Source organism: Lethenteron reissneri, chromosome 57, assembly GCF_015708825.2.
Source record: "Lethenteron reissneri isolate LAM-NWPU_2019-01 chromosome 57, ASM1570882v1, whole genome shotgun sequence".
NCBI lineage: Eukaryota > Metazoa > Chordata > Hyperoartia > Petromyzontiformes > Petromyzontidae > Lethenteron > Lethenteron reissneri.
In genome coordinates this window covers 7,958,416-7,982,617 of record NC_083835.1, presented here as the reverse complement: position 1 = coordinate 7,982,617, position 24,202 = coordinate 7,958,416, and the positions used below count along the sequence as shown (strand labels likewise).

The 24,202-nt window shown below is 52.7% G+C and overlaps 1 protein-coding gene across 1 annotated transcript in view; it reads left to right on the top strand.

Annotated features, from left to right (window-relative positions):
* LOC133357223 (E3 ubiquitin-protein ligase rnf213-alpha-like) overlaps positions 1–23,222 on the top strand; it is an 80,299-nt gene extending 57,077 nt beyond the window's left edge. The window contains 15 exon segments of the mRNA XM_061575053.1: positions 3,258–3,401; positions 4,799–4,952; positions 5,568–5,742; positions 6,722–6,810; positions 7,643–7,951; positions 8,672–8,807; positions 11,088–11,092; positions 12,228–12,369; positions 12,878–13,058; positions 16,101–16,302; positions 17,516–17,593; positions 17,974–18,168; positions 18,748–18,837; positions 20,660–20,841; positions 23,019–23,222. Coding sequence (XP_061431037.1) covers positions 3,258–3,401; positions 4,799–4,952; positions 5,568–5,742; positions 6,722–6,810; positions 7,643–7,951; positions 8,672–8,807; positions 11,088–11,092; positions 12,228–12,369; positions 12,878–13,058; positions 16,101–16,302; positions 17,516–17,593; positions 17,974–18,168; positions 18,748–18,837; positions 20,660–20,841; positions 23,019–23,175 — 2,239 coding nt within the window. The 3' untranslated portion in view covers positions 23,176–23,222.
* The last annotated feature ends 980 nt before the right edge of the window (positions 23,223–24,202 follow it).

Sequence of the window (24,202 nt, the reverse complement as noted above, 5' to 3'; positions counted from 1 at the left end):
CGAGTGACACTGGTATTGGGGCGGTGTTGTCCCAGTCAAAAGGTGGTGTTGAGCGTGTGGTGGCGTATGGGAGTCGAGTTTTGTCTCCCGCGGAAACCCGTTACTGCGTCACTCGCAGGGAACTTTTGGCTATTGTGTTTTTTCTCCGCCAATTTCGACCGTATCTGTACGGTCGGTCGTTTATTGTCCGCACGGACCATGCGGCCTTGCAGTACGCTCTTAAGATGGACCAGCCATCCGGACAATTGGCGAGATGGCTGGACACGTTGCAAGAATTTTCCTTCCAAATTCACCATCGGAAGGGTGTGCGTCACGCTAACGCGGACGCACTGTCCAGGTTGCCGCAACAATCCCCTTGTGCGTGTGCGTCGGGGACGCATAGGTGTGGACCGACTCAGCCCCCCCCTCAGCCTGTCGCGCTGGCGGTGGATGTTCTCGAAACTCCGCTTACACCGGGACCGGTTGATGGGGGACCGGCTGACGGGATTTTGCGTCTTCCGAGGTCTGTGTGGATTCGGGAGCAAATGTTGGACGATTCTTTGGTGTCGTTACGAAAACGAACGGAGAAGGCGGGTAAGGAACTCGGTGCGGGTGGTATTTCGGAAACTGCTCTCCGAGATGGGTTACTGATGTGGAGGGAAGGGATACAGGAACACTGGCGTCTCGTTGTGCCTGCGTCATTGCGGTACGAGTTGATTAGATCTTTGCACTGTGACACACTTTTACACCTGGGGGTGCAGAAAACCCTATTGACGCTGCAACGAGACTATTATTGGCACGGCATGACGACAGATGTCGTCGGTCACGTTCGCGCGTGTCCCGATTGTGCCCGCCGTAAACCGCCTAAACATCCATATGTTCCGCCGATACAATCGATTCAGGTATCTCGGGTTAATGAGCTGGTGGCGTTAGATATTTTGGGACCCTTTCCGCCATCCGCTAAGGGAAATAAGTATTTACTGGTGGGGGTGGAGTACCTCTCTCGCTGGCCGATGGCCTGGCCTTTGCCTGACCAGTCAGCGGCATCTATCACTGACGCCTTTCTATTTGGGTATGTAATGGACAAGGGGGCGCCGGAGAGGCTCCTTACAGATCAAGGGCGTAACTTTTCGTCCAAATTGTTGGGGGAGGTGTGTGCGGCTCTTGGAACTAAAAAGATACGGACGTCCCCCTACCACCCACAAACGGATGGTATGGTGGAACGGTTGAATCGGACTCTGTCCGCCATGCTGTGCCATACAGTCGGGGAAAATCAATCTGACTGGGATTTGCATATCCCTGGGGTGCTTTCGGCGTATCACATGACGCCGCACGCGGCTACTGGATACTCGCCGTTCTTCCTTATGTACGGCCGTGAGAATGTGCCGCCGATTAATGAGCAGTTGGGAACCGGTGCGAGGGGACCTGTTAAGCCTCTTCCTGAGTATATTCAGGACAACGTTCGCCGTGTCACTGAGGCAAGGGAAAGAGCCCGCATGGCTACGGCCAAAGCCCAGGCCAGGAATGAGCGGTGTGCCCGACGTTCGAAGGGAGAGTGCCCCTGGAAAAAGGGGGACCTGGCCTGGCTTCATTGCCCACAGGTGCGGCCAGGTACCTCTCCTAAATTACATAAACCGTGGCAAGGTCCGGTCCGCCTCATTGAGGTTCCCAACCCACAGTCGGCGCGTGTTCAGGTTGGTTCGCGGCGCTGGTTCGTGCATACATCCCGGTTGAAGCCATACATTGCCCCGCGGCCGGATGCGTCATCTCCCGAAGTTGCCTTGCCGGGGTCTGTTGCTGCCGACTCGCCCTTGCCTGTGTCTGCTGACCTTGCGAGAGCGCCTGTAGTACCCTTCACAGACAAGCCGGCCGTGACGCAGCAGGAAGGAGGACGTTCCGCTCGTGGGATGCCGACCGGAGCCGCGGAACCAACGGGACCTGCAGCTCTTCCTATCCCTCCGCGGACGCGATTACGGGATGTCTCTGGACGCGACCGGGACAGTGGCGGGCCTCCAATGGCGACGGATGAACTCACTCCCGTCGCCCTTAAAACCCTTCCACGTTCCCGCTCGGCGGGTGGGCTGCCGACCGTCCGGGACGGCCCGGCTACCCGTACTCGCTCGAAATCCCTCACGTTTCGTTAAATTGTGTTGTGTTGTGTTCTTTGTTATATTGTTCTTCAATGCTTCGTGTCTTTTTACGTGTTGGCCCTTTACACCCGCATTGCTTTTCAGGTTGCAATTCAGCCGAGGTCGGCTGGATTTTCTTTATGGGGGAGGGTGATGTAATGCGGTTGTAAATGGCCCTCCGGAGGTGCCGTCATGGGGGGAGGAGTTAGGTCACGTGGGGGGAGAGGGGTTGAGTATAGAAGGAGGGGAACCGGAAGAGGAAAGGGAGTGACGGGGAACCAGGAACAGAGGAAGGCCACGTAGGGCGGAGCGGGGTGTGGCGAGATCGCCACGAACACGGGGAGGAACGAGGATCGGCACCGTTGGCCAGCGGTGACCGACCCGAGGCAGCAAGGAGGGCTGCAGTCAGCAGCGGGGCTGCAGAGAGAGAGTGGGCAGCGGGTCTGCATACAGTGGCAGCCAGAGGGTCTGCACATAGGGGTAGCAGCGAGTCTGCAGGGAGGAGGTTACAGTAGATGAAGCAGAGAGTCGGAGGGGAGAGGAAGCTATAATAGCAGTGAATAGCCGGGGGCTACAAATACAGAGTTATAACAGAGTGCCGTGTGGGTGAAGACGAGAACCCAATAAAAGACACGAAGACAGAAAGAAGTGTCCGAGTCCTTTTATTACACATATATACGCAATATGTATAAACACATACATTCTATATATACAAATTATATATAATGTGTATATTGTGTATTTATACTTTATACATGTAATGTATACAAAATGTACACATATACACAATGTATATACAATGCAACTTTAGATGTTTACATTGTGTGTATATATATACCATGCATATATTGTGTTTACATATTTGTTGCAAGTGAACTGCCAGACGTGTGTGGGCAGGAACCGGTTTTGACATTCAGTTTCTCATCATGAGCAGTGTCAGGCGTTGCTTGAAACCACAATTCTTGTGCAACTGCCAGATGTTTTCTAGGCAAGCGTCGGTTTTCACCGTTCAGGGTCTCATCAGCAGTGTCAGGCATTGCTTAACCAATGCCGGCAAAGGCCGGTTCTCGACGTCCAGCGTCTCGTCGGCACTGTCGACGCCGTAGCAGCCTCTGCCGTAGGACGGCCGCTCGTTGTGACCCACTTTAGCTGCCTCTGTCCCCACCGTGCCGGGCACCCGGACGGCAATCAGTGCGGGGCGCCCACGCAGACGGCGCGGTGCATCGAGTGCGGCGTCGCGGTCGGCGGAGTGAGCCACATACCCGTCGCCGGATTCACCGCCGTCTCGCCCGGGTGAGATCCACAGCCACCCACGACGACCCTCTCCCACCCACTCCCACACCCACCCACACACACACCCACCCACCCACACCCACGGCGGCACCACAACCGCGCTGGGCAGAGATGATCTCCCAAGTGAAATGCTGAGGGAGGGTAACGTTTGTGCACATACTGCCCTACATGACATCATAGCAATAGTCTGGACCACTGGACGGATTCCGCAAGATTGGAAGGATGCCCTTGTGGTCCCCCTCTTTAAGAAGGGGGACCGCACAGACTAACAACTACAGGGGCATCTCACTCCTCAGTGTGCCGGGCAAGGTCCTGGCAATGATTATTCAACATCGCCTTGCTAGGCACGCTGAGGAGAGGCTTGCAGAGCCCCAATGCGGTTTCAGGCCAGGGTGGTTCTGTGCAAATGCCATATTTTTTGTCCGTCTGCTACAGCAGAGGTATAGGGAATTCCGACAAGACCTGCATCTCTGCCTTATTGATGTGGTCAAGGCCTATGATACCAGTAATAGGCCTGGGCTCTGAATTGTTCTTTGTTCTTTCGGAGTCCCTGACTCTCTGCTCACAATGATGATGGTGGGCAGGCCCAGGTAAATATACGAGTCGGAGCCATTCCCTGTTCATCTTGGAGTGCGACAGGGATGCCCTCTGTCTCCCACATTATTTTACGTCTATTTCCACTACGTAGTTCTTGAAGCCTTCCATGGCCGTACTGGAGGAATCTCCATCTGGTACAGATACAATGGGAGGCTGATCGATGCCCGGGTGTGGTCGAGGGATGGCTCCCTATTGCTCAACCACGATATGTATGCCGATGATCTGGTAATTGCTAACTCAGAGGAGGAGTTGGAGGCGCTGCTGCTGAACCTGGAGCGTGCCACTTAGAGGTGGGGTCTTATCATCAGCCCCACCAAAACTAAGCACCTACCTGGATATTGTGTGCCTTCAAACATGCTGATGATGTGGATTTTTATGTTGTTGATGGTGATGTTGATAGGGATGGGGATGGTGATTTTGTTGATGGCGATGTTTGATGGTATTGATGATGTTGAAAGTGATAATTATGATGGTGTAGCTGATGTTAATGGTGGTGGTGATGTTGCTGGTGATGATGTTTATGATGTTACTGGTGATGATCTTGATGATATTGATTGTGTTGATGGTGTTGATGACGATATTGATTGTGAAATTGATAGTGATATTGATGATATTGATATTAATGATGATGTTGTTGTTGATGTTAATGGTGGTGATAGTGATGTTGATGGTGTTAATGTTGATGGTGTTGATGATGATGTTGATTGTGTTGATGACGATGTTAATAATGATGTTGATAGTCACATTAATGTTGATGATATCGATGATTAATGATGATGGTGATGTTGTTGTTGATGTAGTAAGGAGCACACCAGGAGGGGTCACGTGCTAGGAGATCCGTCGCGCCGGGACTCGGGCCTCACATCTGACCGAGGTGTCCCCGCGCTCGCGTTTGGGGTCCTGCGAGCGCTCACCCATGCCGCCATGCTGCTCGGCTACATCTCCGACCCCAAGGTGACCCGGGTTCGACTCCCGCTCACGGCCTCCAGCAACGCCGGTGGCGATTGTCCGGACCGACTCAGCCTCAAATTAGTACACCTTGAGCGGGGAATGAACGTCAGCACCGGGAAGACAAAGGCGGCCGGGCGTGGTGCTTGCGACCCACCCCTACGTGTGCCGTTGCCGGTCTTTATAGGTGCTGCTCGCTAGCAGCACTTGCCTCAATAGTCTAATTAAGGCTATCTGGGGAATGTTTGTATAGTCTTCGGGGGAGCGGTGGCGCGTCAGTTAGCACCCTGCGCTGCACTATGAACCCCGGGCACCCACGTTCGATTCCCGCTCACGGCCACCACCAACACCAAATGACTATTATCTGAACCGGTCCTTGGCCTCGTCTACGTCGACTCAGCCTCAAATGAGTACCCGGTGCTGTGTGTAGCAAACATCGCCACTGGGGATACAAAGGCGGTCGTGGGCGTGCTGCTGGCCACCCCACCCACCTTATCGTCTGTTCCACTGTGCTGTGCCTTCATAGCCGCTGCCGCCGCTCGCTACCAACAGCACTTGGCCCCTCTGGCCCGTTAAGGCCACGCGGTGGGATCGGGTAACTTTGTCTTTGTCTCTGCGCAGGGCACCGCCGGCCTCATCGATCCCCGCGTGGGCGACGCGGCGGCCTTCCTGCTGCGCCACCTGGAGCAGGACCTGCAGCAGCTGTCGTCGGCGCTGGGCCGCAGCACCGACGACGCCCTGCTCCTCGTTCACCTGGCGACGGCTCGCCTACTGCACCTGGAGCCCGGCGGCAGCGGTGGGCTGGGTGTTCTGTAGGGATAGTGGATGGGCTGGGTGTTGTGTTGGGATAGTAGATGGGCTGGGTGTTCTGTAGGGATAGTGGATGGGCTGGGTGTTCTGTAGGGATAGTAGATGGGCTGGGTGTTGTGTTGGGATAGTAGATGGGCTGGGTGTTGTGTGGAGAAAGTGGATGGGCTGGGTGTTCTGTAGGGATAGTGGATGGGCTGGGTGTTCTGTGGGGATAGTGGATGGGCTGGGTGTTCTGTAGGGATAGTGGATGGGCTGGGTGTTCTGTAGGGATAGTGGATGGGCTGGGTGTTCTGTAGGATTAGTGGATGGGCTGGGTGTTCTGTGGGGATAGTGGATGGGCTGGGTGTTCTGTAGGGATAGTGGATGGGCTGGGTGTTCTGTAGGGATAGTGGATGGGCTGGGTGTTCTGTGGGGATAGTGGATGGGCTGGGTGTTCTGTAGGGATAGTGGATGGGCTGGGTGTTCTGTGGGGATAGTGGATGGGCTGGGTGTTGTGTTGGGATAGTAGATGGGCTGGGTGTTCTGTGGGGATAGTGGATGGGCTGGGTGTTGTGTTGGAATAGTAGATGGGATGGGTGTTGTGTGGAGAAAGTGGATGGGATGGGTGTTCTTTGAGGTAGTGGATGGGCTGGGTGTTCTGTGGGGTAGTGGATGGGCTGGGTGTTCTGTGGGGTAGTGGATGGGCTGGGTGTTCTGTGGGGATAGTGGATGGGCTGGGTGTTCTGTAAGGATAGTGGATGGGCTGGGTGTTCTGTGGGGATAGTAGATGGGCTGGGTGTTCTGTGGGGTAAGTGGACAGGCTGGGTGTACCGTGGGCTAGTCAATAGTCTTACTCAACTTTGCAGTGTCTTCTATAATGCTGGGCTAGGTAACAGCTATCAAAGCCACATGCACCCCATTCCCCCTGTCCACTCCCACCCCTTGCTCACCCCCCCCCCCCCCCCCCCCACATTCCTACTTCTCAGACGAAAACGACGGGAGGCTGACGAGCCGCCAGCAGCGGGCGGACTGGGAGAGCGATTTCACGCGCCAGGCTCTGAGTCCGCTGCTCAAGGCGAGTTCCCCCCATCCACATACACCCCCCCCCCCCCACAATCGAGCCGGGCATGTGCCCAGGGCGTTCGGCCACTTCCATAGTGGCAGCGGCTTTTGGCTCGGCGCTTTTGGATGCGCTTCCGCGGCCATCTGGAACGCTCTTCCGTTCCGATATCTTGAAGCCACCTGGAGCCTCGTGCTTTTAAATCGGCAAAACTAATTTCTTTAGAACTGCTTGTTGTCGTGTTTAGTTCGTTGTCCTTCCCCCGCGCCTCCGATTAGCACGGTTGGCTATGTACGGTGCGATAGAAGCTCAACATACATACAGACATACGTACGTAATGATTTGGCCAAATCTGTCTCCCAAGCGCCAACAGATGTTTCGGAGTAATCTTCCGGGAAGATTCAGAATCATTGAAATGTTCAGAATCATCTTTTTTCTGACATCTTTCCTCCATTCCAAAGAAGCGCGCTCATAATCATCTTCTTGAAGGCAGTGGGATCTGGATATCGGCGCAGCGAGGTTTGAGATGTTGACTACCTCGCCTGGTGTGCAGGAGGTCGTGGGTTCAATCCTGACCCTGATGCTTGCTGCTGTATATTTGGAGTTTGTGTCTCTCCCTCTCTTTCATCATCATCACGGTGGCTAGGAGATGTGAACTACTTTGGCCGCTGCTCCACCTGGCTGAACTGTCATTTGTGGCCCAGGTCTCCCTCCGTGAGTGGACCTCACCTGGCAAAAATAAAAATTAGTTCGTTAATAGCGAACAATAGACATCACTTCCTGTGACCTCGTGGTCTTCTTTACCCGCCCCACCCCCTCCGTCCCTACCCCCCTCTCCATCCACCAGGACCTGGAGCAGAACCTCGAGGAACTGCGTCGGCTTGTCAGCGATGACCGGCGCGGCCCGCTCATGCGGATGCTGTACGGCGACCCCACGCAGCAGCAGCAGCAGCAGGATGAGCTGTGGCGATACCATCCCCGTGTCTCCGCTCAGCATCTCTCCTCGCTGCTGGAGCAGCAGGAGCTGCAGCAGGAGCTGCCGGTGCTCACCCTCTTCCTCGCCCAGGTGAGCGACCGCTTCCGCCCGTCGCTCGGCTGCGGGGCCGGGCGCCGCTTCCGCCTTCGTTTTCCACCACGGACGCAGAACCGCGAGCCTGCGGGTCGTTAGGTTGAAGCGACGAGGCTCCGAGTGCGAGTTCGTCGGTCTCTCCGCAAGTCTTTGTGGGTACAGGGGTCTCTATGGGAGTCTATGGGTCTCTCCGCTAGTCTCTGTCTTTGTGAGTACTGGGGTCCCTATGGGAGTCTATGGGTCTCTCCGCGAGTCTTTGTGGGTACAAGGGTCCCTATGGGAGTCTATGGGTCTCTCCTCTAGTCTGTGTCTTTGTGTGAGTACTGGGGTCCCTATGGGAGTCTATGGGTCTCTCCGCTAGTCTGTGTCTTTGTGTGTACTGGGGTCCCTATGGGAGTCTATGGGTCTCTCCGCTCGTCTGTATCTTTGTGTGAGTACTGGGGTCCCTATGGGAGTCTATGGGTCTCTCCGCTAGTCTGTGAGTCTCTGCGAGCACAGGGGATCCCTATGGGAGTCTACGGGTCCCTATCTGTGGTGGAGATTAATCCACACTTTGTATGTATGTTTGTTGAACTTCTTTCGCGCACCGTTCGTAGCCAACCGGAGGTGTGGGGTAAGGACGACCAACTAAACACCAAATAATCAATCTCTAAAGATGATGCCTTTTCCGAATGTAGATAATCTATAAGTGCACAGCACAGCTTCCCAGTGCCTTCGTAACATCGGAAAGGAACCAAAGAGGCGCCCTACGACGCGCCTGCCCCCCCCCCCCCTGCTCACGCCTCCCGCCCCCCGCCGCCGCCCCAGGAGCGCCAGCTGCGCCTGGTCCGTCACCTGCCGGCGCTGGTGTCTCTGGCTCGCGAGCTCGTGAGCCGCTTCTGCTTCGCGGATCGCGAGAGCAACCTCGGGTCCATCCACCGCTACCTCTCCGCCGTGTGCCCAGGTAACGTGGCCCCGTCGCGACGCTCGCTCCGCTTTCGGTGCCACCTTTGGCGACCTTCGACCCCCCCCCCCCACCCCCGAGACCTTCCTGGATGGTCAAACGCACCTCCCCCCCCCCCCCCCCACTGTCCCCTCGTCCCCTCCGGCCGCCCGTCACTGCCCTTCCATGACAAGCGAAGCGTGACGAGGCCTCATCCAGCAGTGGATCGACACGGGCCGTAACGACGATGGCTTTACTTTTTGTTGTCTATTTCTTTTTTTGTTTGTTTTACTTAAAAAAAATCATATCTATGAAGACCCCTTTTTGCCGGTATCAAGGCGAATGTAAAAAAAAAAAGCAATAACCGGCGTCTGCCCTTTTCTGGCGAGATCCACAGGAGGGGTGTTAAGATATTAAAACAACAAGTGGGCACCCGTTAGCACAAGGCATCGAGTCTGCAGTAGCCACACATGGTCTCGGTAAAACATGCAAACCTATGTTCTCACATTGTCGATGCATCGTCCTTGACCCTCATTCGCTTGCGCCGGAAACACGTGTTTTACTGGTAGGAACGAAGTGAACCAGCCTACAATAGATTATATCGTCCGTCCGGCCATCCGATGTCCGATTAGGTGTAGCAACATCGCCCCCTACTGCAAACACTTGGCAGGACCCTACAAAAACCTTTAGACTCAGTGAGGCTTTCCTGGCTAAACAAGTGTAACATTCCCTTATAATTCCCTGCGATAGCTTTTAATTAAAACATTTCAATTAAAAATTAACTCACAGCGGCCTAAAGCCTACAGCTAGGCCTAAAGCCTAGAAATAGGCCTCAAACTCTCCCTTCGTATCGTACCCCCGCGCGTGTGAAAGGGAGTTAATGTTTAACAATGTCACATTCCCTGATGTTTTTAAATAGAAACATTTAAATTTAAAGCTTTTACATTAATAATTAAAACATTTCAATTAAAATTAACTCACAGCGGCCTAAAGCCTACAGCTAGGCCTAAAGCCTAGAACTAGGCCTCAAACTCTCCCTTCGTATCGTACCCCCGCGTGTGTGAAAGGGAGTTAATGTTTAACAATGTTATATTCCCTGATGTTTTTAAATAGAAACATTTAAATTTAAAGCTTTTACATTAATAATTAAAACATTTAAATTAAAAATTAATTCACAGTGGCCTAAAGCCTACAGCTAGGCCTAAAGCATAGAACTAGGCCTCAAACTCTCCCTTCATATCATCCGATTAGGTGTAGCAACATCGCCCCCTACTGCAAACACTTGGCAGGACCCTACAAAAACCTTTAGACTCAGTGAGGCTTTCCTGGCTAAACAAGTGTAATAATACATTATGTTTATATTCTTTGGTTATTCGTTCCTACCAGCCCACCCCGCAGGGACCTGTTTATAACAGTGGCTTTCTCGCCGAACTAATCACGCTTTCATATTTGCATTTGCCCTTGTACTGCTGGCCTATTGGCAATTGTCCTCCGGTCTAACACCGGTGCAGAGACAAGACCATAGAGGAAGCTTCGGGCTCTGGTGCAGGCCAATCGGTACTAATGCGTAACATTATTATTGCAGCACGGTTTTGTTGGCACGTATTACCACGAGCATGATGTGCGGTTAAAGCGATGATGTCCTTCTAGTTATTACGGGCGTCTATTTGGTGATGGGGCATCTTAACACCTCCCGTATAATTACAGGCAGTCCCCAGGTTATGTAAGGGTTTAGGTTCCAGCGAATTTCCGTATGTAGGAAACTGAACAATTTACCCCACTCCCCCCCCCGACCCTAGATCAACAATACAATCCCATCGCCGGAAATAGTCGTGAATAACGAGGGACTTCATTGTTAGATGAGGAAAAAGGGGAGGAGACGACTGGCGCTCCGCAGTCCAGTAAAACCTTGGATTGCGAGTAACTTGGTCTGCGAGTGTTTTGCAAGACGAGCAAAATTTTTAAGTAAATCTTAATTTGATAAACGAGCGAGGTCTTGCAATACGAGTAGCACGTGTATACGCTTTGTCTGCCGAGCATCACGTGATCACAACTGATATACGAGTGCTTTGGATTACAAACACATTTCCGGAACGAATTATGCTCGCAATCCAAGGTTTTACTGTATTCTTCCACAACCTCGCCGCGCAGCACTGCTTGCTCTTGTGTAGCTAACGTGAACATGTCCGTGCGTTGAATTTGTTTAACACAAATTTTTTTATGGGAACATTTCTGTAAGGTCGGATTTCCGTAAGTCGTGGTCTTCTGTAACCCAGGGACTGTCTGTATTGTTTTGGCCAGAAATGGTAAAGCCCTATTACTTTTTTGACCTGATTTTTATTTTATTTAGTTCGTTTGTTCGCTTCTCAGTCCGCTTGTCCTGGTGAGGGTCGCAGCAGCAGTATGTTGAGTAGTGGCGGTCCAGACCTCCCTTTCCTTGGCGACAGACTCGAGCTCTACATTATTATACACTACACTATACTCTACTACACTATAGACTACTATACACTACACTACTATACACTATACATTACGATACACTATACACTATGATACACTATACACTACGATACACATTAAACTACTATACACGACACTACTATACACTACACTACTATACACTACACTACTATACACTACACTACTATACACGACACTACTATACACGACACTACTATACACGACACTACTATACACTACACTACTATACACTACACTATACGCTACTATACACTACACTACTATACACTACACTACTATACACTACTATACACAGACTCTAGCTCTTCCTGGGGAATTCCTAGGCGTTCCCAGGCCAGCCGAGCGACATCGTCCTGCCAGCAGCAGCGTGTCCTGGCCCGGCCCCGGGTTATTTGCCCAGTGGGGCCGTGCTGCCGGGTAGACTTCCAGGGGGAGTCTACTGGGGGGGGGGGGGGGCATCCTTAGCAGGTGCCCAAACCACCTCAACATGGGGCGGGGGGTGGGACCTCACCCGGCATCTCGAGCTCTCAGAATCTGAATCTGTATTCATCCTGGAGGAGGAATGCAATGAGGGAGCCATTTAAACGCCATTTCACAGACGTCCAGTTACACGAAACAACTCGCTCGCCGTGGCTATGCTCCGGCTCGATGACTTTTAAAAGCATCAGTTCAGCCGTCACGCCGACCGCGAACACTACTCTCATGTGGCGGGGCGGGTGGGGAGAGTGCTGCCCACTGCTGTGTGTGAAGAAGAAGAGGGAGGAGGAGGAGGAGGAAGAGGCGGTAGCTCTGTGATATCCGCTTCCACGAGCCATACTCCAAGCGTGAAGGGATGCCCTGCCCTGCGAAATTTCCCAATGGCTTCTTTGTCTGGTCACGTGACACCGATAGCAGTCGTGGGTATAATTGGGATAAGTGACAGTGTTCGTCTCTGTCTCCCGTGTGTCTCCCCGTGTCTCTCTGCACCTCTGTGTCTCTGTGTCTCCATATGTGTCCCCGTGTGGTCCCACCATTGCAGGCGCCGTGCAGCACGATCTCTATGCCAAGGCGGAGCTGTTCGTGAGCGTGTGGAACCAGCTGAGGACAGCCATCAGGGATGAGAGTAAGAGCAGCATGTTCGCTCGCTCACCGGAACACCCATCAGGCTTACCTTGCCGACTATCCATCCCGGGTTTAACCAGGCTGGATCACAGTGTGAGGAGCTCACAAATCCTTAAAAGATCTGTACACGGTCCCCATTAATTATCGTTGAGCTCCTACGGCAGGCGAGGCTGTGTCGGCCGGGTCAAACAACCCGAATGCCCAGCCACGGCATGCTGCCCAAGCAGCTTCTGTTGGGCCGGATAGAGGGAGCTGGAGAGGAGATGGACTTATGTGGAGCTGAGTGGACTGATACCAGCGGCGTCGAGATCGGCCGCTATGAAAGAGGCCTGTGAAGGACGCTACTGGGTAGTTGGGAGGCAGTCGCCCTCCAGCGATGGCGGAGGAGCGACGCTCACGACAACGAGCGGAGCGGCTAAATCGCAGCAAAGTTGTCACAGTGTCTCAGCAGGAGTCTGACCCCCCCCCCGCCGCACTCGTAATTTCCCCGTGCCCCACGTGCCTTCCAGACGAGCTGGGCGTCCCCGCGTCGCTGCTGGAGGAGGACCTGAGCGTGGAGAGCGACGCGCTCGTGCTGCTGCCTCGTCGCACGGGGCCCGGCCTCGTCGCCTCCGCCCTCTTGTCGCGCCTCGTCGCCCTGCACAACCGCGTGGTGGCGGCCAGCGAGAGCGCCGACGCTCACGATGTCCCGTGCGTTCCTCTCCGCTCTCTGTGCCCAGTGCCCCGTCGCCTCTGCCCCTATTTGGCCAGTAGCCCGTTTCGATTGCTTCGGTGGTGGCGGTGGCTACGCTGGCTGCTGCACGTGGCTGCCTGTAAGTGAACCCCAACCCGCGCTGTGGAGGCAGCAGCGAGGGATGACAGATCACGCACAGATGTTGAGAAACTCCCTTCCTCCCCATCGGTGGGCATCGAGGCGCTGGGGTTGGTGATCGGTCCGCGACCGCGTCGCTGTTCATTCTAGAATTTTTCCCATCCTCCATCTGTTGTCCATATGGTTTCAAATGCACTTGCCCTAAGAGTCCGGGTGAAGGCTACCCGGGGGACCTTTGTCTTTGGGTGCCACGTTGCCGAGTAAAGCTAAGAAACAGTTTTTCAAAGGGGTGACTCGGCCGGCAGATATTCATCATGGTGGCGATAACATGTTAACTTCCTCGCCTTGTATACAGGAGGTCGTGGGTTCTATCCCGACCCTGACTGTATATTTGGAGTTTGCGTGTGTCTCTCTCGCTCATCATCATCACAGTGACTAGATGTTAACTCCCTCGCTTGATATACAGGAGGTCGTGGTTTAGATCCCGGCCCTGATGCCTGCTGTATATTTGGAGTTTGCGTGTCTCTCTCCCCGTGGTCGTGTGGATTTCTCTCCAGGTCCTCCGGTTTTTGCCTCGGCATTTAGAAACCTGCGTTTAGAGTATTTGGCTGCTTTACATTTCCACGTGATGATGATAAGCCACGTCGTTGAGCTCCCGTTTGTGGTCGCCAGGTCGCTTCTTGAAAAGAGCCATAGAACTCAGTGGGGCCTTACCTGGTAAATACAGTTAAGTTTAACATTGGCCTGGTAAAGCCGGTCGGCCAAAGGATTCATTGACATGTTGATGTTTTTGTGCGGAGACACAGAGCTCTGCTTTATGTTTCTTCATGCATCGTGCAACCGGAATTGTCTTCTTGCACGTGGTCACATATCCCACATGCTTGCACATTCACCTCGAGCTCGGTCCCTGTTGCACTGCAGCATTATGGGTAAAGAGCAGGCATAACTAGAAATCCAAATTAAGCGATGGTGGTTGAACAGTGTGGTGGTGGTGGTTGAACAGTGTGGTGGTGGTTGAACACAATGTGGTGGTGGTGGTGGTGGTTGAACACAGTGTGGTGGTGGTTGAACACAGTGTGGTGGTGGTGGTGGTGGTTGAACAGTGTGGTGGTGGTGGTGGTGGTTGAACAGTGTGGTGGTGGTTGAACACAATGTGGTGGTGGTGGTGGTGGTTGAACACAGTGTGGTGGTGGTTGAACAGTGTGGTGGTGGTTGAACAGTGTGGTGGTGGTTGAACAGTGTGGTGGTGGTGGTGGTTGAACAGTGTGGTGGTGGTGGTGGTGGTTGAACAGTGTGGTGGTGGAACACAGTGTGGTGGTGGTGGTGGTTGAACAGTGTGGTGGTGGTTGAACAGTGTGGTGGTGGTTGAACAGTGTGGTGGTGGTTGAACAGTGTGGTGGTGGTGGTTGAACAGTGTGGTGGTGGTGGTGGTGGTTGAACAGTGTGGTGGTGGTGGTTGAACACAGTGTGGTGGTGGTGGTTGAACAGTGTGGTGGTGGTTGAACACAATGTGGTGTTGGTGGTTGAACAGTGTGGTGGTGGTTGAACACTGTGGTGGTGGTGGTGGTGGTGGTTGAACAGTGTGGTGGTGGTTGAACACAGTGTGGTGGTGGTGGTTGAACAGTGTGGTGGTGGTTGAACAGTGTGGTGGTGGTTTAACAGTGTGATGGTGGTGGTGGTTGAACACAGTGTGGTGGTGGTGGTGGTTGAACACAGTGTGGTGGTGGTGGTTGAACAGTGTGGTGGTGGTGGTGGTTGAACACAGTGTGGTGGTGGTGGTGGTTGAACAGTGTGTGGTGGTGGTGGTGGTGGTTGAACACGGTGTGGTGGTGGTGGTGGTTGAAAACAGTGTGGTAGTGGTGGTAGTTGTTGAACACAGTGTGGTGGATGACGTCAAACAGTCAGTGTTCTGGTACAGAGGCCTCAGCACGAGTGGAGGAATCATCGAGTGAAGTTCATGGGAACACGCGGGGCTTAATTTATAGCTGAAATTTTTATGGAATGCTGCTAGGCTGCCTTGGAGTAGGGATTATCGGCATAAGGCACTACCACTAGAGCACCCAGTATTCCTACCCGTAACAACATATTCTACCCGACATTCCGTTGCCAAGGGAATTCCCGGATTAGTCTTCTCGGCTGAAATTAAACACGGGGAACCACAACCATGGCAGTGGCAACAGAAGATCGACAAGGAGGCAACTGGCCATATGCCTGCGTATGCTATAATGGGAGAATCATCATCATTGGACCTCCTTTGCCAGTAACAAAATTAGAGATTAGTGGTTTTCCCCCTTTTTTATCTGGCAACAAAACTGAAACCTTTTTACGAGGAATCACGTCTGCATCAACCACAATTCTTGTGGTCAAAATGAAAACAAAAAACACACTCTGATAACACTGGTCAACACACTTTTTCTGGCATAAGGTTTTCCAACGGTTTTAAGGTAATTTTGGGGTGCTGATTCCAAATCTGGCATCAGTTTTTGTCTATCACATCAGGTTTTTGAGATATCAAATATTGCATTTTCAATTAAAACTGCAGAAGAAAAATATTAAATAAATGTGGATATCTACATAAAATGATATTATAAACACACTATCCTAAAAATACAGAACCATATTTTAACACTAAAACAGTCACTGACTCGCATCAACTTGCAATCATAAGTGACAGAGTTAATTTCGGGTAAAATCAATTAAAATGGGGTATGCCAATAGCATAAAAATGAGATGTGATAGAGCAAATTTGAGATCAGATTTGGAATCAGTACCCTGAAATTAGTCTAAAACAGCTGCAAAAGTCCATGCATTGTCCTTGAAACTGATTGGTCAACACCAGAGACGGCTTTCTTTCGAGCCTCGTCTCAATTGGTGCTGAATCCTCATCTCGTCGTCGTCACGTCCTCTGTGCCCGGCTCCAGGCTGCCGGTGCCGGTGAGCGCCGTGTGCGAGCCGTACGTCGTGTCCTACGACGCCGACCAGGAGCTTCTGCCGCTGCTGGCTTCGGCACGGGGCTACGCGGCGGCGGAGCCGGTGGCTGCCGCCGACAACCTCCACCTGCACGGCCTGCAGCGGCAGATCGTGCACCGCTTCATCCGCGGACGCCCGCGTATCGATGTGACGGTGAGAGCGCGGGGTCCCGGCGTTCCATGATAGTGTCCCCTCGGGCTGACAGTAACCATAGCCTCTTCCCACCGTACTTCACAATTACATCTGTTATTTATATTTTTGCCCTAAGAAGGATTCTGGTCATGGACTAAAGTCACCATGCAACGGCCAGCAATAAACAGCACCATTAATGTTGTGTAGCCGACTCTTCTCACCAACACGCGGAGACAGGTGAGGGTTTTCTTTTATTCTACTTTCTCTGCTACAGTTCCCTCCTCCATCCACAGTTTCCTCCTCCATCCACAGCTCCCTCCTCCATCCACAGCTCCATCCATCATCGACAGCTACCTAATTCATCCACAGCTCTCCCTCCTCATCAACAGCTCCCTCCTTCATCCACAGCTCTCTCCTTCATCCACAGCTCTCTCCTTCACCCACAGCTCTCTCTCCTTCACCCACAGCTCCCTCCTTCATCCACAGCTCCCTCCTCCATCCACAGCTCTATGCTTCCTCGACAGCTCCCTCATTCATCCACAGCTCTCTCCTTAATCCACAGCTCCCTCCTTCATCCACAGCTCCCTCCTTCATCCACAGCTCTCTTTTTCATCGAGTGTCCTCGATGTAAAGTATGTTCTGCAACTGCCGACAATTATGTTTGTGAGTATTAAAGATATCTTTGTTCTTTTAGTCTTATGTTAATATTTTGTCCTGTTTTGGCCAACATAGCATTGGCCACAGGAGCAACTAATCCGGTGCACACCTTCTATTGATAGCTTTGGTAATTCATCTTTAGTACCGGCTATTACAACAATGGAGAGTGGAGAAGCGATGTTCAGGACAACGAGCAGAGTGCCGGGCGGATAAAACGCAGCAAGTTGGCACAGTAGGGGGCTCGGGTGGTGCATCTGGCAGTTATCTCAGTCAGTCAACCCATGGCACCCGGGTCTGTCCCGTGTCCTTCTGCCAATGAGCCTCTCACACATCACATGGCCTCAAAATGCACCTCGCGTGGTACAAGGATCGTGGTGATGCCAATGGCGGCTGTTGTTAATTTTTTGGGGAGCGGTGGTGCAGTGGTTGGCGCACTGTGTTTGGAACCCGACGACCCAAATTAGATTTTTGCTCGCGGCCAATTTCGGTGACGACGATATGAACTGTTCTCTGGGCCTCCGCTAGGACGACTCAGCCTGTAAGGCTACGCGGGGATCTCTGTCTTTTTGTGTTTCAGGACCTGCCCACACTCGTCTCCCCCCAGGACCGGGACTTCTCGGTCCTCTTCAGCGATCTGCGCCTCAAACTGCCCCAGGTAACAAATTGCACCCAGCCCAACCACGTAACCTCCCCCCTGTACCCCACCCGCCTTCCCTCCACACCACCCCTTTCCCGCCACCACCATCCCCCATCATCCACCACCCCTCCCCGCCCCATCCCCCACCTCCCCCCCATTCCCCACCAAACCCCTCTCCCCCATCACCCAACACCCCACTCCCCCATCACAACTCCCCCATCATTTCCCCCCCCCCGCCCTGTTTCCTCCTCTTCCCCCTCCCCGTGTTTCCCCCTCCCCCCCTATCCCTCCCCCCCTATCCCTCCCCCCCTGTCTATTCGCCCCCCCTATCTCTCCCCCCATCCCTCCCTCCCCCCCATCCCTCCCCCCGTTTCCTCCCCCCCCCTGCCACGCGCCAGGTGGCTCTGCCCAGCGCCCTGCAGGATCGAGTCCGTGGCCAGCTGCGGTCGTTCCTCTACACGACGGAGGCCCACTCGGCGGTGCAAATCGTCGCCGGCTTCCTGGCGTCCGGCGGCGGCGACGGCGAGAGCGGCCTGCGCCCATTTCTGTGCGACACCATCCGCATGAACCAGCTCTCCCCGCACGTGCTGCAGGTGGACCCCGCCCGCCCCCCCCCCCCGCCCCCCCCCGCCCCCCCCCCGCCCCGCCCCCCCCCGCCCCTCCCCCGCCCCCCCAAACCCGACCAACGCCTTCGTTCTGCCGCAACGTTGCCGATTTATTCGTTGTTTTTTTTTTACTTCGTTGGGAGCGCGGTAGAAAGTCTCCAGTCGACGAGCGTCCCTGAACACGACCCATCGCCACGTAGCTCGGTGGGGCCTCACGTCTGGTACAATGTCAATATATCTTTAAGTTTCATCTTCTTGGTTCTTTCGGTAAAGTCACGTAGAAGGGAAATAATAAAAATATAAAACAATAAAATAATTCTCACGACGCTGTCTTTCCGACAGACCTGTTCTTCACCTGAGGACGGCTGCTTGCATTGTGGCCGAAACGTCGTGAGAATTGTATTATTTTATTATGTTTTATTTTTATTATTTTATTATTTCCCTTCTATGTGCCTTTACCGAAAGAACCAAGAAGATGAATGCCTGCAGTCACGAAAGCTTTAAATCGAAATATTTAAGTTTGTTTAAAGTTTGCGTGTGTGCGACCCCCCCCCCCCTCCACTGCAGGTGCTCGAGGCATGCCGACTCAAGCACGTGACTTCGCTGTGGCACGTGCTCTCAGCCATGCGGTCTGAGCACTTCCTATTGAATAACCAGGTGAGACGGCCTTGGGGAGGGGATGGTTTTAGTTGGGTGTGTTTGAGCGATTTGTTCACCTCTGTTTAACACGTAGGCTTTCGCGAACAGTATTATATTCATAATAAAGGTTTTTTGGGTTAGATCGCGTTATTTATAAATGTGTCGCAAACCCTCCACCACCCGACATCAGTAAAAAATGTGTCACGTTGACAAAACGCCAATTAGTTTGCAGAATTAATCATTCAGATTTCGATTTAAAGCTTTCGTGACTGCAGGGATTCATCTTCTTGGTTCTTTCGGTAAAGTCACGTAGAAGGGAAATAATAAAATAATAAAAATAAAACATAATAAAATACAATTCTCACGACGTTTCGGCCACAACGCAAGCAGCCGTCCTCAGGTGAAGAACAGGTCTGTCGGAAAGACAGCGTCTGAATGAACACCACCCAGCTTAAATATACGCTGCCAAGCCTGGTAGTGCTCATTCAGACGCTGTATTTCCGACAGACCTGTTCTTCACCTGAGGACGGCTGCTTGCGTTGTGGCCGAAACGTCGTGAAAATTATTTTATTATGTTTTATTTTTATTATTTTATTATTTCCTTTCTACGTGGCGACTTTACCGAAAGAACCAAGAAGATAATCATTTAGAATTTGAGTTTGACGTTTCGCTGGTAATCACATCCAGCATCTCTGGGCAATTGGTCGTGTCGGGTGGTGGAGGGTTGCGACACATTTATAAATAACACGATCTGACCCAAAAACCTTTATTATGAATGTTTACCTCTGTTGGCGCTTTGCACCACGATGGTGTTTCTGTTTGTATTGCGTTTGTTGTCATAACGTCCTGAAGTCCCGTGCCCCTGCTGGTCCAGTCTGTGACGAAAGAGCTTCATTTCTCATCGGATTCCTCTTGGAGCATCAATAAATATTCCGATTCTGATTCCGAACTCGACTAACGGGGCACGTCTCGCTCAGATTACATAGAGACACATAGAGACCCATAGAGATGCATAGAGATACATAGACACCCATAGAGATCCTTAGAGATATACAGTGACCCATAGAGACCCTTAGAGGTACATAGAGACACATAGAGACCCGTAGGGATCCATATAGATACATAGAGACACATAGAGACTCATAGAGACCCATAGACATCCATAGAGACCCTTAGTGATACATAGTGACCCATAGAGACACATAAATATATGTAGAGACCCACAGAGATGCATAGAGACCCGTAGAGATAGACCCTTACAGACACTTAGAAGTACATAGAGACCCATAGAGACCCATAGAGATTGCATTCAAAGACCCATTGAGACCCATATAGACGAACAGACGCACGCACGGACGGACTGAGAGACGCACGCACGGACAGTCGGACGGACGCACCCGAGGAGAGACGCAGCTACATCTGCCGACCAACACCCGCGTGGCGCCGCCGACCCCGCCGCAGAGGTCGTAACTGGGTACCCGATACCCGTACCCTACCCGATACCCGGCTACCCGTACCCGGCCGGGTACGGGTACGGGTACCCGTTTGCGACCCTGGTGCGGCCGGGTACGGGTAGGCCGTGAGTCACTGGTGAGTCACTGTTTGTCACTCATTTCCCAACGTCTTGTCTCTTCTCACAATTCAAGTTCCTAGAATCAACCCACCTGCGCCTGCAACATGGCTTCATCCCAGAGGTCGCAATCAGGTACCCGATACCCATACCCTACCCGTACCCGGCCGGGTACGGGTAGGGTACGGGTACCCGTTTGAGACCCTGGTGCGGCCGGGTACGGGTAAGGAATCAAAACCCGTTTGCAACCTCTGCCCCGCCGTGTGCCAGGAGCCCTTCCCAAGGCTGCCCTCGGAGAGCTACCGCGAGCCGCTGAGCGCCGCGCAGGAGGAGCGGCTGAGCGTGCTGCTCGGCGGCCGCTCTGGCGGGGCGCTGGCGGCGCTGGCGCTGGCGCTGCACGGCTTCATCCTCCTGGCGCTGTGCCGCAGGGGGGCTCACGACGCCCACTGGGGGTAAGGCGACTCGCCACCGGATGGGGCGGCGGGCGGGGGGAGGGGGGTTTAACACGTGGCAGGCTTTCGCGACCAATATTATTGATAATCAACGCTTTTGGGTTTAGATCGCGTTATTTATAAATGTGTCGTAACCCTCCACCACCCGACACGGCCAATCAGTAAAAAAATGTCACGTTGACAAAAGACAAATTAGTTCACTGCTTTAGCCCACCGGTGTGTTGAAGCGTGAAACCACAACATTTACAATTTGAGTAGCACGACGTTTCGCTGGTAATTGCATCCAGCATCATCGGGCAATTCGCCAGAATGGTGAGGTTCTCCTGTGTCTCCCGTTCTTATATAGAGCAGCAGCAGGGTGACGTCATCATTAACTCATTAACTCATCAGGTGCAAAGATTTGAGGGGGGAGTTATTGTAATTATATACTAGATTAGTAATCAGGCTATTGTTACGATGCGAGTTGTAGATTAGGGGGGGGGGGGTAATGTACATGTTGAAGCTTTCGTGACTGCAAGGATTCATACTCTTAGTTCTTTCGGTAAAGTCACCGTGTAGGTAAAAAATGAAATTAAAATTAATAAAAATAAAGCAATAAAAATCACGACGTTTCGGAGGCAACACAAGCTTCCGTCTTCAGGTGAAACTGTCACAGCAAAATATCTGTACCTTATATAGTGGTTAAATTTACCCACCCAGCAGTATAACAAAAGCAGTACTTGACCACTTCATAACTCCTCCTCCCCCGCTGCCCTTCCTGGCTCCTCCCCACTTAACCACTATATATAAGGTACAGATGTTTTGCTGTGACAGTTTCACCTGAAGACGGAAGCTTGTGTTGCCTACGAAACGTCGTGATTTTTATTGTTTTATTTTTATAAATTTTAATTTCATTTTTACCTACGTGACTTTACCGAAAGAACTAAGAGTATAATGTACATGTTGTTTATGCCATTTATTGTGAAAATTCCGTCACAGTTCCTATGAGCACTGTTTCATTGGTTTCATGGCTTTATTTTGGTGATTTCGAAAAGTGTATTGGTTTGGCCATGTTTGTTTGTTGTAGTACAGAGTTAGACTGATGGCCTTAATCTAAGTTGTCTTGTGGTTGTTGTTGGTTGTTTGACTTGCATCCCACTGGGATTTTTGCACACAGCGTTGGTGTACGGTGTTCTTTTCTGCAACATTTTGCTGTCTTTTCTTGGATTTTCTGTTTGCACTCAGTCACATATTCACTTTAAGATGTTTTTTTGTTCATGTTTTTGTTTTTTGTTTGTTGCGGTTGCACCCGATTCAAGAGCCGAATGGCTCACAGGGCTATACCTAATACATGAACTTGAACTTGAATGAGGGTAACTCGCCGGCGAGGGTAGTGAGTGGACACGGGCTTTAACGAGCATCTGGTGGGCAATGAACATCAGCACGGGGGGAGACAAAGGCGGCCGGGCGGGCGTGGTGCCGGCCACCCCACGCCCTCGTGTGCCGCGCCAGCCTTCGTAGGCGCTGCTGCTTCTCGCTTGTTGCTAACACCACTTGCCACAGGAGTCCGGTTGAAGGCTACCCGGGGGACCTTTGTCTTTGGGCGCCACGCTGGCGAGATGTTGACTCCCTCGCCTGGTATGAGGGTTAGATCCCGACCCTGGCGCCTGCTGCTGCTGTATATTTGGAGACTGCGCGTCTCTCTCTCATAATCATCATCACAGTGGCTGTGAGATGTTAACTACCTCGCCTGGTGTGCAGGAGGTCGAGGGTTCGATCCCGACCCTGGCGCCTGCTGCTGTATATTTGGAGTTTGTGGGTCTCTCTCATCATCATCATCACGGTGGCTATGAGATGTTAACTACCTCGCCTGGTCTACAGGAGGTCGTGGGTTCGATCCCGACCCTGGCGCCTGCTGCTGCTGCTGTATATTTGGAGCTTGCGGTGTCTCTCTCTCTCTCCCCGTGGTCGCGTGGATTTTTCTCCGGGTCCTCCGGCATCTCCCCTCCGCATTTAGAATCCAACGTCACCACGACGTTCACAGTCGTTTGACTTCTGCTACGCATTGGGCTCATCATCGACGACGACGACGACGAGCCCACTTCGTTGAGCAAGCCTCCACCATTCGTGACGGCCAAAGGGAGCTCCACGGCTGGCAGCGGTTCTAATCTCGTCCATCACTTCGTCCCCTTTGCCAGGTTGGCGGAGACCCTGGCGGCCGAGGGCATCGAGTGGCTCGTGGAGCAGGACCTCGACGCCGAGGTGACCGTGGGCCAGAGCGCTGCCGTGTGGCGGGCGGTGGTCACGCACAGAGAGCGCAGGAGGACGTCTCTGAACAACGACCACAGCGCATGAGACGAAGATGCCCCCCCCCAACTCCCGTGTAGCCTTAACCCCAACGCCTTCTGCAAGGCCATCGCGGGGGACCCCCCCCCCGCCACCCTGGTGGCCTTCAGTGCAACTCCTATGACGTGTCCCCCCCCCCCCCCCTCGACAATATACAAATGAAATTCGATGTAAAGCTTTCGTGACTGCAGGGATTCATCTTCTTGGTTCTTTCGGTAAAGTCACGTAGAAGGGAAATAATAAAATAATAAAATAAAACATAATCAAATACAATTCTCACGACGTTTCGGCCACAATGCAAGCAGCCGTCCTCAGGCGAAGAACAGGTCAGATCCTGTCTTTCCGACAGACCTGTTCTTCACCTGAGGACGGCTGCTTGCGTTGTTGCCGAAACGTCGTGAGAATTATTTTATTATGTTTAATTTTTATTATTTTATTATTTTCCTTCTACGTGACTTTACCGAAAGAACCAAGAAGAAAAATATACAAATGGTGACCCCCCCCCCACCCCCCCACCCGCATCATCATCATCATCAGGGTGATGTTGTCACAAAGCCCCCCAATGGTTTCAGATGTCGTAGCGGACACACAAACACACCGATGACGTCTTATCGGGGAAGGTGTCCACCTCCACCAATCCCCCCCCCCACCCCCTCCTCTGAGAATGAGTGAAGAACACTGCACGAGACAAAGGTGACCCGCGCAGCCTCCACGCACTGTGGGGGCAAGTGCCCGTTGGAAACGCGGCAACGTCGACGACGAGAGGCTCTGTCGTCCGTCAACCCACGGGGCCGCTGGCGCCAGGCGAGGTGTCGCCACCCGAGTTCGATACCCGCCCAGGGCCGCCGACGACGCTGGCGCTGGGTCTCCTCTAAGTCGACTCGGCCTCAAATGGAGTTTCTAGTGCGGTGTGTGGTAAAAAAAAAGTCGAAAACAAAATCAGCAGCACTGGGGAGACAAAGGCGGCCGGGTGTGGTGATGGCCACAACCACCCACCCGTGTGCCACAGAGCCGGCCTTCATAGATGCCACTCGCT